This window comes from Panthera uncia, chromosome E1, assembly GCF_023721935.1.
Source record: "Panthera uncia isolate 11264 chromosome E1, Puncia_PCG_1.0, whole genome shotgun sequence".
In the NCBI taxonomy this organism is placed as follows: Eukaryota; Metazoa; Chordata; class Mammalia; order Carnivora; family Felidae; genus Panthera; species Panthera uncia.
Window position 1 is genome coordinate 36,414,829 of NC_064814.1, and position 15,506 is coordinate 36,430,334.

The 15,506-nt window shown below is 43.1% G+C and overlaps 1 protein-coding gene and 1 pseudogene across 1 annotated transcript; both read left to right on the forward strand.

The window, feature by feature from the left end:
* Nucleotides 1-3,297: 3,297 nt before the first annotated feature.
* LOC125926786 (C-C motif chemokine 15-like) lies at nt 3,298-7,455 on the forward strand. Its single transcript, XM_049636583.1, has 4 exons — nt 3,298-3,470; nt 6,088-6,135; nt 6,619-6,730; nt 7,131-7,455. The coding sequence occupies exons 1-4, from the start codon at nt 3,395-3,397 to the stop codon at nt 7,216-7,218; spliced, it is 324 nt and encodes a 107-aa protein (XP_049492540.1). The 5' UTR covers nt 3,298-3,394; the 3' UTR covers nt 7,219-7,455.
* A 5,448-nt stretch (nt 7,456-12,903) lies between these two features.
* On the forward strand, nt 12,904-14,810 carry LOC125926136 (calmodulin-A-like; annotated as a pseudogene).
* Nucleotides 14,811-15,506: the final 696 nt, after the last annotated feature.

Below are 15,506 nucleotides of genomic sequence, written 5' to 3' on the forward strand. Positions count from 1 at the left end.
TATCGAGTTTTCTTGGTGCCCTCTTTTGTGCCCAAAACCAGCGCTCCACTCACCACACCCTAGTTATATCCCTGCCCATAGTAAGAAATTAACAAATGGCAACTATTGTTAAAGTAACTACTACTGTATAGATAAGACATAAGAGGACAATTATAGGCTTTAGAGTCAGAGAGATGTAGGTTCCTGGCTTATTCATTGATCAAGCAATCATTCATTTGTTTATACACCTGGTCAATGATTTCGTTCAGAGCGTCTTCTGTGCCACCCATTTTCCAAACATGCTTTCAGGGAGCTTCCATTCTGGATGCTCTGTCACTGACCAGCTTGTGACCTTCCATGAGCCATTTACACTTCCAAAGGCTCATCAGGCCCTTTGTAACAGGGTAATACTGGTAACATCTGCCTGTATTGTGCAAAGGTTGGGAATTTTAGCAATTAGTTATGTCAATAGACATGGACCAACACCTGATACCCAATGCAATGCCCCGTCTGGTGTGATTCACAGTTTCAAGGACAGAGGCCCACCAAGGGTAAGTGTCCTCTCTAGGGCCACACAGCTTTCAGAAGCAGAAACAAAGACAAACCTGGTCTTCCTGCTTCACGGTGAATGCTCTGCTGTGCTGGGTGGATACAGACAAACCTCCCCTTCCCAACCCAGCATCTTCCTGAGGCCTGGAGGGATTGGGAAATGGTAGTGACTGCTTCCTTGTGCATGGAGGACAGGTCTGCCCTGTTGTGGCCTGCCCTGGGTGCCCACAGAGGCATAGTCCAGCCTTTGGGAGGGTCTGAGGGAAGGAGTGGACAGGAGGGGTTAGTACAGAAGGAAGAGAGGTATTAGAAAAAGATTAATTTAGGGGCTCCTGGGTGGCTCAGTTGGTTGAGCATCCGACTTCAGCTCAGATCATGATCTCACAGTTCTCATGAGCTCGAGCCCCACATGGGGCTCTCTGCTCTCAGCACAGAGCCCAGTTCAGATCTTTCCACCACCCGCTCTGCACCTCCCCCTCTGGTTCTCTCTCTCTGTCTCTGTCTCTCAAAAATAAACAAAGTTAAAAAAAAAAGAAAAAGATAAACTTAAAAATAGAAGGAGGAATAGGCATCCAGAAGGGGGCCAGGCCATCCCCTCTCCATGGTATGCTGCTGCCTCCTCCTTCCTCCATCCCTATGCTGTCACAAACAGAGAAGCAGGTCCAGGTCTCCTAGTGGACATGGCCCAGCCTCACACCACCCTTCTCTAGGCAGAAGCAAAGGTTGCACCTATGGTCTCTCTTCTGTCTCTCAGAAAATCCCACATGGTCTGTGACACGTTCTTTTAAGACCTGTCCTTTCTGCCTTGAAGCAGTTAACCTTCCGTGGTGATAAGAAGCCAGCAAGGCTTGAGTGGGTACTTTCCAGGGGGAGGCGTAGACTTCTGAACACCTGCCAAGTATACAGACACAGGGAGAGGCTGTAGCCTTCTGGCCTGGGCTGGACCCACAGGGAGATGGGTGTGGGTGCCTATCCCAGTGGGTAGAGAGGGCCTGAGTCTGGGAGGGAGAAGATGAAGAGGGGAGTCAGCTGAGGGGCACACGAATCACTGAGGAAGACACTGTCTGGGGTCCTGGGGAATAGAGGACAATCCCTCAGAAAGGAGACTGGCCCTAATCTAGAAGTTTACAGGATTCCATGAGGAGGATAGCTGAAGGGAGGTTTCATTCCTAATCCTCTGCCTCTCATCTCTCAGTTTCATCATCCAAAAGAGCCAATGCTTGTGTGCCAACCTGGGGCTGCCTGGGTGTGAGAAATAAGCCCACTGACCCAATCAAAGGAGGGACACAGAGACTCAGAGCACAGTGAAGCAAGGCTTTAATCAACGTTCTTGCAAGAGCCGGTGTCTGATGGATAGGCACACCAGGGGTGGTTACAGCAGGCAATTTATCTCCTAGCATGCAAGTCCCTCTCCTGGCTCCTCATTGGCTGAGTATACAGAGGCAAGTCCCTCCCCTGGTTCCTCATTGGCTGAGTATACAGAGGCTACATCCTTACCCAAAGTTGCCTATGCCCATGTAAGGCAAAAAGTAGTCTGATTGGAACAAATGCACATTCCGTGAGGTGACACAGAGACTTCAGTTCTTTGGCACATGCTCATTGCAAAGCCCACGAAAATAAGCCTGTGAAATGGAGAGGGGAAGAAGAACCAGGAAGTGAAGTGTCTAAGGGTGTGAGACTCCATTGTTGGAGGCGGGGGGTAGGGTTCGTACATATTTCCAATAGGTTATAAACCTATTTTAACAAGACAGCACAGCTCTTATTTGGTATTTCTGAAAATGAATCATCTCTCTTCTCACACTGGGTCACGACTACAAACTACATATCACACAGGAGCTTGCAGATTATTAAAAGGATTGGGGTTTACACTGAGTGGGATTAAAAAGCCATTGGAGGCTCTCTCTCTCAAAAATAAACATTAAAAACTAAATAAATAAAGTATAAACACTTTTTTAAAAAACAGGAGGCACCAGGATGATTCAGTCAGTTAAGTGTCTAACTCCTGGTCTGGGCTCAGTTCATGATCTCACAGTTCTTGGGTTTGAGCCCCACATTGGGCTCTGTGCTGACAGTGAGAAGCCTGCATAGGATTCTGTCTCCCCCTCTCTCTGCCTCTCTCTCTCTCTCTCTCTCTCTCTCTCTCTCAAAAGTAAATAAACACTTTTCTTTTTTTTTTTGTAAAGCCATTGAAGGGTTTTGAACAAGATACCAGAGTTGATTGATATTTTAACAGGGTCACTACAGCTGCATTGCTGAGAATGACCTGAAGGGCATAAAGTCATTAAAGAGACAAGTTGGAAGCTTTTGCAAGAATCTCTGTGAGAGACAAGGGTAGCCTGGACCAGGTGGAGAGAGAGGAGGTGCTGAGGAATAATGAGATTCTGGATATGTTTTTGAAAGTAGAATCAACAGTGTTTATGAATGGCTTGGATATGGGGCATGAAACAAAGAGAAGGGTCAAGGATCAGGAGTCTGCATAAGGAATCTCATGACCAGTTTACCAACTATTTGCCCACTTGAAGGTACTTAACTCTTGAGGAAAACACTGCAACATCAAGGATGAAATGAATTTCCTGGAGGAAGAGTCCTTCATGAAATAGTCACTCTCTGTGCCTGTATCCACTGGGCAGTTGGGAAAGCATGAAGGCACCTTTGCCCTCTACTTCCTATTGCATTCTCAGACTTGTTCCGTTTTTCAGAAATAGAATGTTGTCTATTGTATAACCAAAGAATAGAATTCTGACCCTCTGCCCTGTGACTTCCTGATCCTCCTCTCTTATAAAAACAAGAGCAGAACTGGGATCCCAGGGAATCAGAGAGCACAGTGCCAGGAGTCCCCAGACCAGCTTCACCTTCCACTGGGAAAATGAAGGTCTTCGCAGCTGCCTTCCCCTTCCTCATTGTTGCTACTGCCTTTGGAGCCCAGGTCCAGGCCCTTCATGGTGAGTTCAGTGAGCCTTCTCACTGGTGATAAGCTCCATGGTAACTTGCAATCTGGAGAGGAGACACAAAAGGACACCTTTGTCCTCCTGTGACTGCTCCCTGTCCCAGACGCAGATGTGAATTTGCCACTTGTTTAAAAGCAGCAGCAGTAGGGTGTGGACCTCCCTCTGCAGCCTTTGGTCTCTGGGAAAAAACTGTACAAATGACTGGTCCCCCTAAGGGAAATAATCCTCTCCCTTTTCATGACCAGAATTATTTGATACCTTCTCTTAGCTGAACTAGGGTGGTTAAGTGCTAAATCAAAAGAAGTGTAGTAAAATTGTAAATTTGTAGAAAGAAGCATAGAATTCTACAATGTTAGAAGGATTACATACCATCTAGTGTAAAACTATCATTTTGAAGAGGAAATGGGACAAGCCAGAAAAGTGACTCACCCAAGTCACCTAACCATTCTATGTATTTAACAAATAACTATCTAGTGCTTCCTATATGCAAGCAGGCACTGTTCTAAGTGTCTTATGGACTTAATACATTAGATCCCCCTAACAACCCTGTGGGGTAGACTATCGACAACTTGTATAGTTTTGCATATATTATTATCATTATTCTGATTTTACAGTTGAGAAAACTGAGGCATAAGAAATTTAGACAACTTGCTCAAGATTACACAACTATTAAGTGGTAGAATGAGGGTCTGAGCTAGTTAGGAGGCTGCTATGGAAAGACAAGGCCACTGAAGATTTTATTTTGCAAGCACCACACACCTCATAGCAAACATATCAAGTATACCTCCTTAAACAGAATTCATGCATGCCTCAGTGCATGCCTCCTTGAATAGAATTCATATGTAACTATATAAGAAATAAGCTAAAAGTGTAGTTGGGTTTGACTAGTTAGCATAATGCAGGTCCACAATCCCTAATTGAAAACTTTGGCGCTGGATGTGTTTTGGAATGCAGAATTATTCCATTTTTAAAAAGGTAATATAGGGGCACCTGGGTGGCTCAGTTTGTTGAGCATCCGATTGTTGGTTTTGGCTCAGGTCATGATCTCACGGTTCAGGAGATTGAGCCCCCAGTCGGGCTCTGCTCTGACAGCATGAAACTTGCTTGGGATTCTGTCTGTCTGTCTGTCTCTCTCTCGGTCTTTCTCTCCCTTTCTCTTTCTCTTTCTCTCTCTCTCTCTCTCTCTCTCTCTCTCTCTCTCTCTCTGCACCTCCCTGCTCACATGCTCTCTCCTTCTCAAAATAAATAAACTTTTAAAATAAAAATAAATTAAGTAGTAATAGAATATGATGTAGCAATTCCACTCTGAAATTATACCCAAAAGAACTGGAAGCAGGTACATGAAGAGATATGTGTAAACCCATGCTAATAACAGCATTATTCATTACAGTCAAAAGGTAAGAGCAGCCCAAGTGTCCGTCAACAAATGAAGAGATTTTTTTAATGGGGTATATACATACAATGAAACATTATTCAGCCTTATAAAGGCTAAAAAATGGATGAACATTGAAGACATTATGTTAAGTGAGATATACCAGTCACAAAAGGACAAATACTGTATGACTCCACTCATACGAGGTACTCAAAGTAGTCAAATTCAGGAACAGAAAGAATGGTAGTGGCCTGGGGCTCAGGGGGAGGAAAAATGGGAGTTATTGCTTCATAGTAAGGAGTTTCAGTTTTGCAAGATGAAAACCATTCTGTGGATGGATTGTGGTCATGGTTGCACAATATGTGAATATGCTTAATGCCACTGAACTGTGCACTTTTAAAAATGCTTAAAATTATAAATGTTTATTATGTATATTTCACATTTGCAATGCAATAAGTATCATTTTTTAAAAGGCAACATATACCTGGACATTACTTAACATCCCTGGCAGAGCTGGGGAAGTGTACTTCAATCAAACATAGTAGTACTTTTGCAGCAAACACGTACAAATATTTATGCTAATGGGATAAATAAAGATTATAAATAGCTTCTCTTCACCCTGGGTGGCACTGTGCCACCAAATCAGTTAATAAAAAATGTTTCCGCTTCCTGAGCCCTGTGGATTCCGGAAATATACAGAAAGTATTGTGGGCTGTATCACATTATGTAGCTAATTCAACTGATTTATTCATATGAGATTTACGGATTGCTTTTTGAAATTTTTTTTTAACGTTTGTTTATTTTTGAGACAGAGAGAGACAGAGCATGAATGGGGGAGGGTCAGAGAGAGGGAGACACAGAATCTGAAACAGGCTCCAGGCTCTGAGCTGTCAGCACAGAGCCCAACACGGGGCTCGAACTCACAGACCGCGAGATCATGACCTGAGCCGAAGTCGGCTGCTTAACCAACTGAGCCACCCAGGCGCCCCTCGGTTTGCTTTTTGTATTTCAAAGTCAACAGGATGATTTCACATCCCAAACAATTTCAAGAGTTTCCTGAAACATCTCAGGGCCCTAAGAGAGACAATGGGCCCTGAGGCAGACCTAGAACCCAGACAGTGTCCAGTGGTCCAGCATCATCACCTCCCTACCAGGGGACGGGGCTGAGGAATGAGACTAGTGGAGATACTGGGGCAATGCTGCCTCTGTGACTTCTCTTCCCTTGTTTCTCCCAAATAGAACCCATGGTGGCAATACGTCCTCATGAAACCTCGATACATCTGCAAGGTAAAAGTATATGTTATATTATAGCTTGTGTTTAAAAGCAGCAGCTGCACAGGTCTACCCGGTGGCTTCAAAACACCTCATTTACGAGGTGGGGGTTGGGGGCAAGGGGGAAAGATCCTGAAGGTGGCGAACATCCCAAGGAAGATTGGGATAGAATTTTAGGGGTGACCTCTATTCCGCCCAGCTGTCTCCTGAGTTGGATCCCCTGGGACAGCAGGTGATCTCTAATGCCTCCTGCAGGCATCAGAAGTTTCCTCTTCTTTCAGAAATGGTCATGGCCCTGTTGTGGCCCTGCCTGGGTGCCCCCAGACACATAGCTCAGCCCCGAGGAGAGGGAAGCAAGTGCTGGCCGAGGAAGAGAAGGTTCCCTTTGAAGTCCTGTGCCTTCTCACCCTCCCCAGGACTTTGGAGGAAAGGGGAAAAGGATCTAGTCTTCCTCAAAAAGAGACCTAGTCCCTAAATGACCCTTTCCCCTTGCTGCAGGCCTTCACCATCCCTCTGACTGCTGCACCCAATACACTCCACGGAAAATCCGATGTGGATTCATGAAAGATTACTATGAAACAAGCAGCGGGTGCTCCCAGCCAGCTGTCATGTAAGCACCAAGCTCACCAGCCATGTCTTGGGAGGGGAGGACCTGATGGACAGGTATCTAGAAAAGTCCCACCCACCCTATGGATCCTGCCAGGTCATGATAGGCACGTGTCCTAATTAGGATCCTGCAGGGCATCAGGTATGAGATGTTCCTGAAGAGGGAGGCTGGAGACAGAAGGAGAGAACAGAAGAAAGGCTGCCCAAGGAGACTCCCATGAGTCACTAAGGCATCTCAGCAGAGGCAGGGTCTCAGAGAGGAAGTGCCCTGAGCCCCTGCAGCAGAGAAAGAAAAGGACAGGCTGGGCTGAGTGAGGGATCCCAGGGCCAGGGAGGATGGGGCTCCCCATCCCTATTTGCTGAACCCCCCTTAGTTTGTAATTTTTCTCCACCTTGCTCCCCAGCTTCCTCACCAAGAAGGGGCAGCGTGTCTGTGCCAACCCCTTTGATTTGGGAGTTCAGAATTGCGTGAGGTCCCTGAAGTCGAACTAATGATACAGACCTGAGAAAAAGGAAGCTTGCTTGAGGAGAAGGGATACTAGGTGCCAGCCACCCCTATTTCCACTTCTCCTGTCCCAACTACCTCCTGGGATTTTCTTGGCCTATTTTTTTAAAAAGCAACAATTACTGTTCTTTCTGCTCTGGTTATAAAAAGCAATGCATTAATAAAGAGTATCCAATGTAGCTTTCCTTGAACTTTAAGAGGAAAAACAAACTATAGGAATTGCTGAAAACTGGATTCTGCGTTCTTTTTTGAAATGAAACATAAGAGAATTTTTTAAAAGCTAAAAACATTCAAACTCATTCAAACATAGATTGAATATGTGTCCAAAATGTACTTAACCTATTTAATGAGGGAACCATAAATTGGAGCCAAAGGTCATCTGTGGAACAGAGACTTATATCATTAACTGGGGATGGCATTCTAAAATGTTAAGTCAGGGAAAAACAGGGTAATATCCTGTAAGACAATACAACTGTGATTTGGGGAATTATCTTATCTACTAGACAAAAATCATTTACATTTGTGCTAGATAAATATTTGCATGTTAATGTAATTTCACAAAGTCTGGGGCCCCATCAATAGTAAGTAGAACATCACTCAAGAGGACATTCCCCCTGCAGATTTAGGAACCCTGGGGTGGGCCTTTTGGACAATGTTCCAAATGACATTGGAGGAGCTGTCTGCAGTCATCCTTTTCCTGCCTTATTTCTACATTTTGGATGTTTTCTCTCAGTAGATATAACTTCCTAAAAGATTTCCTCTTTAAAGGTAAAGGACATTAAGACAAACATTCAAAGTTGGAGTGAATATCAATTTTACATTCATATCCATTAAAGCATATATGTTTATATTTGTAATTCATAAATCTAGGTCAACTGTCTCAAAATTCAGAAGAAAACACTGAATTCTAAACAACAACAAAACAGTTTTTGATTCCAAAAAAGTTTAAAACCTATGCTTACTTTTTGGGTGATTTGCCATAAAAAGCTATAGGGAAAAAAAACTAATCGATAACCAAATATCCTTTGTAATAATAAACACTATTAGAAGAAGAAACCTGAGACAATGATTTTTTTAAGTTTATTTATTTTTCTTAGAGAGAGAGCAAGCATGTGAAGGGCAGAGAGAGAGGAAGACAGAGAATTCCAAGCAGCCTCCACACTGTTGGTGCAGAGCCCCATGCAGGACTCGTACTGATAAACTATGAGATCATGGCCTGAGCTGAAACCAAGAGTCAGATGATTAACCTACTGAGCCACCCAGGTGCCCCTGAGATAATGATTAAAGCTGGGAATTATTATCACTCTAAAGCAATCAAATACACATTCACACTATGTCTTACCTTATCCTCTCTGCTAAAATAGCTCATTTTAAAGGTTTGACTTCAGTGTAGAAAAGTTTCTTTTACTCCATCATTTGGGAGTAGGGGTGGATAGAAGATGACTGGAGAATAAGAGGTAGGGCACAGATGTACCCAATTTAACCAAGCATTCCAGGTGATTCTTATGCAGGTGGTCCTAGGAAGGACCTCACTTCAAGGTACCATTTTAGGAGGTGCAGGAAGAAAGGTAGGCAGGTTAGTTGGTGGACCTGTGCCTTGGTAAATTTCACACCTTCAGAGATGCCTTTCTCTTTTCTCAACCTAAGTGGAAATCCCTAGTTCCCTGGTTGTTAATGCAGATTCCGATGATGGGGGGACTTGGCTCGGGTGGGTGAGGAGGAAGTGGGACTGGTCAGGCTTTCACTGAGGTTGTCAGAGAGGTTTGTTTCTAGGGGGTGGGGCAGTGGGATTTCTTTCTTGTCTTTGACCAGAGGTTGTCCTGGGTACTGCCCAGTTCTCTCTTGGGCCCATCGTCCTCTCTGGAAGACTCCCAAAGCAGATATCCTTCTTTACTTAGAGAACTGTACTTGTAGCTTTATCCTGGGGCAAATCCCACACCCATCTGTCCTGAAACGGGGACTGGCAAAGTCGTAGTTTCTTTTCCCAACATCCACTGACTCTGCCCTTTGTGTTACCTAGGGTGCCACTGAGAAGATGTTCTGTCAATGATCTCCTTCACCTGTATGATGAAACAAGTTTTTCAGCCTCCTTATTTTGCCATCAAGCTGACACATGTCCTTTATATAGAACAGAAATGTCTCATCTTACGGTCAGCTGATGTTACCTTTTCTGATTTCCTCTGCTACTACAAACTTATTTTCATTTTCATATTTCTTCTGCCATTTCCATGGGACTTGGGGAGGTGGAAGAGGCAAACACAGATGCTCAGGGTTCCGGCTTATATTTTGACTCATTTATGATCTCTCCTGTTGCTCTCTTCACTTCACTGTATTCTGTTTGGGTTCAGCACCTTTGAGTTAACACCAGCCCACTGAGCCCTAGAATCAATGACTGAATGATCACAACAGCAACTTTTTGGTTTCAGTGAATCCTCATTGAAAAATCTCAAAAAGTTGTTGGGTTGAAACTGTGCTACACCCAGGAGGAGTGTGTGTGTGATGTCATCGGGTTCTCTAGCTGGCCAAGTCGTTAGCTCAGTAGAATGAAATGGAGAGCATAGACCCACAGAGCAGTACAGATGGCAGAGGACCAAGTGTCTCCTAGTCAAGGCTTTGGGTCATGACAATGGCAGCTGAACAGAAATGAGGGATAGACACTGAGATGTTCCTTTCTAACCGAGCATCTGGTCATTCTGGTCTTTGGGGTCTTGGAGGGGACGATGGCATGCTATGTCTAGGCCAATTACATAAAACTCACATACTCTATTTTCACAAGTCCTCAGAAACAGCATGTTCCTTTTTTGCTTCCTTGCTTTCTTGTGGCACCTCTGCCCCTCCTCTCAACTCTTCCCAGCTAAACTCAGTGCAGCCTGCAAGGTTCAGTGTAGATGTCACCATAAAACCCTCCCTCACTATCGCAGCCAGAGCACCCATCTCCTTTTCTCTGGATTCCTGAAACAGATGTTTATTGTCACTCAAACAATGACTGAGTGGCTACTTCATGTTCGACATTGTGGTAGTCATCAGGAAAACCACGAGAACAAAACAAGCTAGATTCCTGCCATTCAAAAATATTTCAGTATATAGAGAAGATTGAAAATAAGAATAAACAATGACATCTGTGTGCAAGAATCATATATATAATTCATCATCACTAAATCTCCGAGCTTTATGCAACACTGGATTAAAATGATGAGGCTGTTGATATTGGGAGCAACGAGCCTGGGGCTCAGACCTCCTCAGGCCCCATACAGGCAGCCCAAAGGCTGACACTTTGAACAATGCAGGTCTTGAGACACTGACCTCCATGCAGTCAAACATCCAAGTATAACTTCTGACTCTACAAAACTTTCCTACCAATAGCCTACTGCTGACCCGAAGCCTGACTGAGAACATAAACTGTTGATTCACACATATTTTGTTTGTTATATGTATCATATACTGTATTCTTATAATAAAGTAAGCTAGAGAAAATGTTGTTTAAAAAAATCATAAGAAATAGAAAATATGTACAGTACCGAACCGTATTTAATGTATAATATGTACGGTACCAAAAAAACCCACATGTAAGTAGATCTGCACAGTTCAAATTCACGTTGTTCAAGGGTCAACTGTATAAGCACACCAGTTACAAAGCTATACTACACATCAGGCCTTCTGAAACTTTAGCATGCAAAATAATAATCTGGAGGGCTTGTTAAAACACAGTTTCCTCATCCTATTCCCAGAAATTCTAATTCAGGAGGATGGAATGCCCCACCCCCAAATCAGTGTTTCTAACAAGTTCCCAGGTAATCCTGATGCTACAGGGAGGAATGGGAATTTGAAGAGGAATTCTCACTTCTGACTTTGTCACTTGAGCACTGTTTGCAACTTTTATAAAAAGTACATGTTTTGTTAGGAACCAAAAAATAATTTCAAAGAGTTGAAAAAATAAATCTTTATGGTCTTCTCAAGACCAAACAACAGGGGCACCTGGGTGGCTCAGTCAGTTAAGCGTCCAAATGCTGATTTCCACTTAGGTCATGATCTCACGGTTTCATGAGATCGAGCCCCGCATCAGGCTTTGTGCTGACATCTTGGAGCCTGCTTGGAATTCTCTCTCCCTATCTGCCTCTCCCTCTCAAAATAAATAAATAAGCTTAAAAAAAAAAAAAAAAAAGAACAAACAACAAAATGGGCCAGTTCTTGTGTCGATATTTGATTTTTTTTTTATGATGAAACTCATCAGAGCTGTCTAATTATAAAACAAGTAGGGGCACCTGGGTGGCTCAGTCAGTTAAGCATCCAACGTCGGCTCTGGTCATGATCTTGCGGTCTGTGAGTTCGAGCCCCACATCAGGCTCTGTGCTAAGAGCTTGGAGCCTGCTTCAGGTTCTGTGTCTCCCTCTTGCTCTGCCCCCCCCACCTGCCACTGGTGCTCTGTCTCTCTAAAATATAAATAAACGTTAAATTTTTTAAATTTTTTTAACATTTATTTATTACTGAAAGACAGAGAGAGACAGAGCATGATCATGGGAGGGGCAGAGAGAGGAGGAGACACAGAATCTGAAGCAGGTTCCAGGCTCTGAGCTGTCAGCACAGAGCCTGATGCAGGGCTGGAACTCACAAGCTGCGAGATCATGACCTGAGCTGAAGTCAGACACTTAACCACCTGAGCCACCCAGGTGCCTCTAAAAAAAAATTTTTTTAAGAAATATACAACTGGGGAAAGTTTAAACATGGCTAAAAAAAAAAGTCTGACAGCCAATGTTGAATTTTTTAAAGTAAAAACCTTTGGAGTTGTGCATAGCAGCTAGAAAAAATGTGCTTAAAAGTTGAAAAAAACTTAATAAAGCTGCATAGAAATCATCAAGGCATAAAATAGCAAATGGAAACATCTATATTTTTACTATTTTACTTTTAGAACCACAGTGTAAATTTTAGAAGTAATATATAGCTCATTCCCTTTTCTCTCTCTCTCTCTTTTTTTTTTCTTCATGTATTCATTCTCTTAGTGTGAACTAGGGGGCTCACCTGAGGACTCAGCTAGGGCAGGGGCAGAGGGCATGACCCACATGCTTGAGGCCAATATGACCAGGACAAAAGACACAGCCAGTATGGCCAGAAGATTTGTTACATACAGGGGACAGTTCAAAGTAAACATAGTGAGGTTAATGGGAGCCAGATTTCTCACTACTAAAGTAGGGAGAGAAACTTAAAAAGGGAAGATTAAAATAAACCCTGTGTGTTGACTTGGAATTGAATGTATTGGTATAAATTTTTGGCTTTTCATTTACCTAGACCAATGACGTAGAAATTGCTACAAATGTGTGAAATTGATATAATAGAAATAGATACAAGTTTATACACACATTTACACATATATACTTCAATATATTTCCTAGTTTGTCCACTAAGAGCTCAGACCTAAAAGTAATGCCCTTCCCATAGCAATGAGCACCGTAAGCACCCAGATCCTGGGTTTTCAAAACCATCCTTCACTAATGGGATCCAGGGCTCATTGGAGAAATGGCAGGTTCCCAGAGCTAGGGCAAAGTATAAGATGAGCCTGGATCATCTTCTTGTGCCAAAATGTAATAAAATTTTTAAAAAAAGGATAAATAAGAAATCCTAAAATCTCCTAGAGAGAGGGGCAGTGGTGCTGGCAGCCTCACAGGCACAGCCGGTTTACTCAGTATTGAGTGCACACCACACCTTAGCAGCAGCAGTGGGGCGTCCCCTGCTGTCAGAGCCCCTGCACTGGGGCAGCCACCCTGGCTCCCTCTGCTCTTCCACCCTCCGCTCTCACCATGGTTGATCAGCTGATCAAAGAACAGATTGCTGAGTTCAAGGAAGCTTTCTCCCTATTTGACAAAGACGGTGATGGCACCATCACAACAAAGGAACTTAGAACCACCATGAGGTCATTGGGTCAGAGCCCAACAGAACCCAAATTGCAGGATATGATCAATGAGATGGATGCTGATGGTAACAGCACCCTTGACTTCCCAGGATTTTTTACTCTGATGGTTAGAAATGAAAGATACATACAGTAAAGAAGAAATTCATGAGGTATTCCGAGTCTTTGACAAGGATGCCAATAGTTACAGCAGTGTGGCAGAACTATGTCATGTCATGACAAACTTAAGAGAAACACTAACAGATGAAGAATTCAGTGAAATGATCAGAGAGCCAGATACTGATGGAGTTGGACAAACAACTATGAAGATTTTGTACGGGGCACCTGGGCGGCTCAGTTGGTTGAGCATCTGACTTTGTTTTTGGCTCAGGTCATGATCCCAGAGTCTTGGGATTGAGCCCCGAGTTGGGTTCCATGCTAAGTATGGAGCCTGCTTAAGATTCTCTCCCTCTGCCTCTCTCCCCCACTTGCACCCTCTCTATAAAATAAAAAATACAAAGGGTGCCTGGGTGGCTCAGTCGGTTAAGCATCCAACTTCGCCTCAGGTCACAATCTCACAGTTCGTGGGTTCAAGCTCTGCATTGGACTCTGCTTTCAGCACAGAACCCAGTATCTGATCCTCTGTTCTCCTCTCTGCCCCTCCCCTACTTGCACTCTCTCTCAAGAATAAACATTAAAAATATATAAATAAATAAATAATTTATACAGATGAGGACTACAAATGAAGATCTACTTTCAACTTCTTTTCCCCCTCTAGAAGAAAATGAATCTTTTACTTACCTCTTGCCAAAAAAAAAAAAAAATTAATTTATTTGTTCTGTTTCCATACAGCAAAACTGAATATCAAAGGTACCTTCTGTCCACACACACAAAATCTGCATGTATTGGTTGGTGGTCCTGTCCTTTGAAGATCAATCTACCCATCAGTTTTACAATATAAATACTTGTACTACCTTAACAATATGAAAGTACTTGGAGGAGCCCTTGCAGTTCCATTTGTTAATGATTAATACATTGGGTTGGCCAGTTTTTCATACATGCTGCTTGACAACTGAGCAGAGTCAGGCATTTGTGTTAAAAATGAAAAATGAGGGTGTCTGGGTGGTTCAGTCGATTAAGCATCCAACTCTGGATCTCAGCTCAGGTCCTGATCTTAGGGCCATGAGTTCAAGCCCTGAATTGGGCTCCATGCTGAACAGGAAGCCTAAGTTAAGGGAGAGGAGAGTGGGAGGGATGGAGGGAGGGAGGGAGGGAGGGAGGGAGGGAGGGAGGGAGGAAGGGAGGAAGGAAGGAAGGAAGGAAGGAAGGAAGGAAAGAAGGAGAGAAGGAAGGAAGGAAGGAAGGAAGGAAGGAAGGAAGGAAGGAAGGAAAATTTATAAATCTATTCAAATAGGTTCTAGTTCAATATGTTAGTATAAATTGTCATAGCTGGTTCACTGAAAACAAACATTTAAAATTGGTTCACTTCAGGATGTTGTGCAGAAATATGGGTGAAGGCTAAACTGTCTAGACATAGCCCCACTTAGTAGGATGGCCCTCTTGTACTTCCATGGGCCCTGACCCATGGTGATGATGAAACACATCCTGGTGACATGCTGCATGTGTTGCTTTAGTATTGACCACATTGTGCTAGAGCAAAATGGGTGTCAGGCTGTCACCATTCACACAAATTTTTAAAAGAAACCTTTACCAGGGAAGCACCTTTGGACTCTGTTTTTGAAATCTTTTGAACCATGACTTGGAGCCAGCAAAGTGGGCTGTGGCTATAGACTTCAGCACAATCATCATCACTGCTGTTCAAGAAATTCAATTTACGTCCATTTCAAATTATAAATGCTAGTCTTTTTTTTCCAGTAAAAAGACTATTAACCTAAAAAAAAATCTAGAGAGAGAGGAAAAATCAGGTCACCACAAATAAAGTTCCACTCCAGAAAAAATTCTCATACTCTCAGTGTAGAATTCTATACCCAGCAAAAAATATCAATCAAGTATGAGGGATGAATAATGACTTCTTCAGACAAGCAAGAACTCAGAGAATTTATGTTCCACACACCTTTCTGGATTATTTGATTTTTTAAATCAATGTATATGTCTTGCTTTGGGAACTATTTTCAATATTTTTTAAACAGGTACTGCATACTTACCAGTGGGCAACAGAACATTTAGGACCTCTATGTTGCTACCAAGTTACATTCATCCCACTGCATTTCAGTTTTCATTTACTTTTTTGAGTCCCTCTTTAAGCTATGACTCCTCTGAGGTCAGGGTCATGTTCATTCCCACACTGCAAGTATAGCCCAGTACCTAGAATTTGATATTGTGGCAAAGAAGTGATGCAGTCATGAAACCCATCCCACTGTCCTCCTGGACACA

What these genes read in the sequence shown, in the direction of transcription:
- LOC125926786 (XM_049636583.1), top strand. Translation starts at nt 3,395, where the DNA reads ATGAAGGTCTTCGCAGCTGCCTTCCCCTTCCTCATTGTTGCTACTGCC. An exon ending in AACCTCGATACATCTGCAAG is followed by an intron (nt 6,136 to 6,618) that starts GTAAAAGTATAT and finishes CCCTTGCTGCAG; the next exon opens with GCCTTCACCATCCCTCTGAC. An exon ending in TGCTCCCAGCCAGCTGTCAT is followed by an intron (nt 6,731 to 7,130) that starts GTAAGCACCAAG and finishes CTTGCTCCCCAG; the next exon opens with CTTCCTCACCAAGAAGGGGC.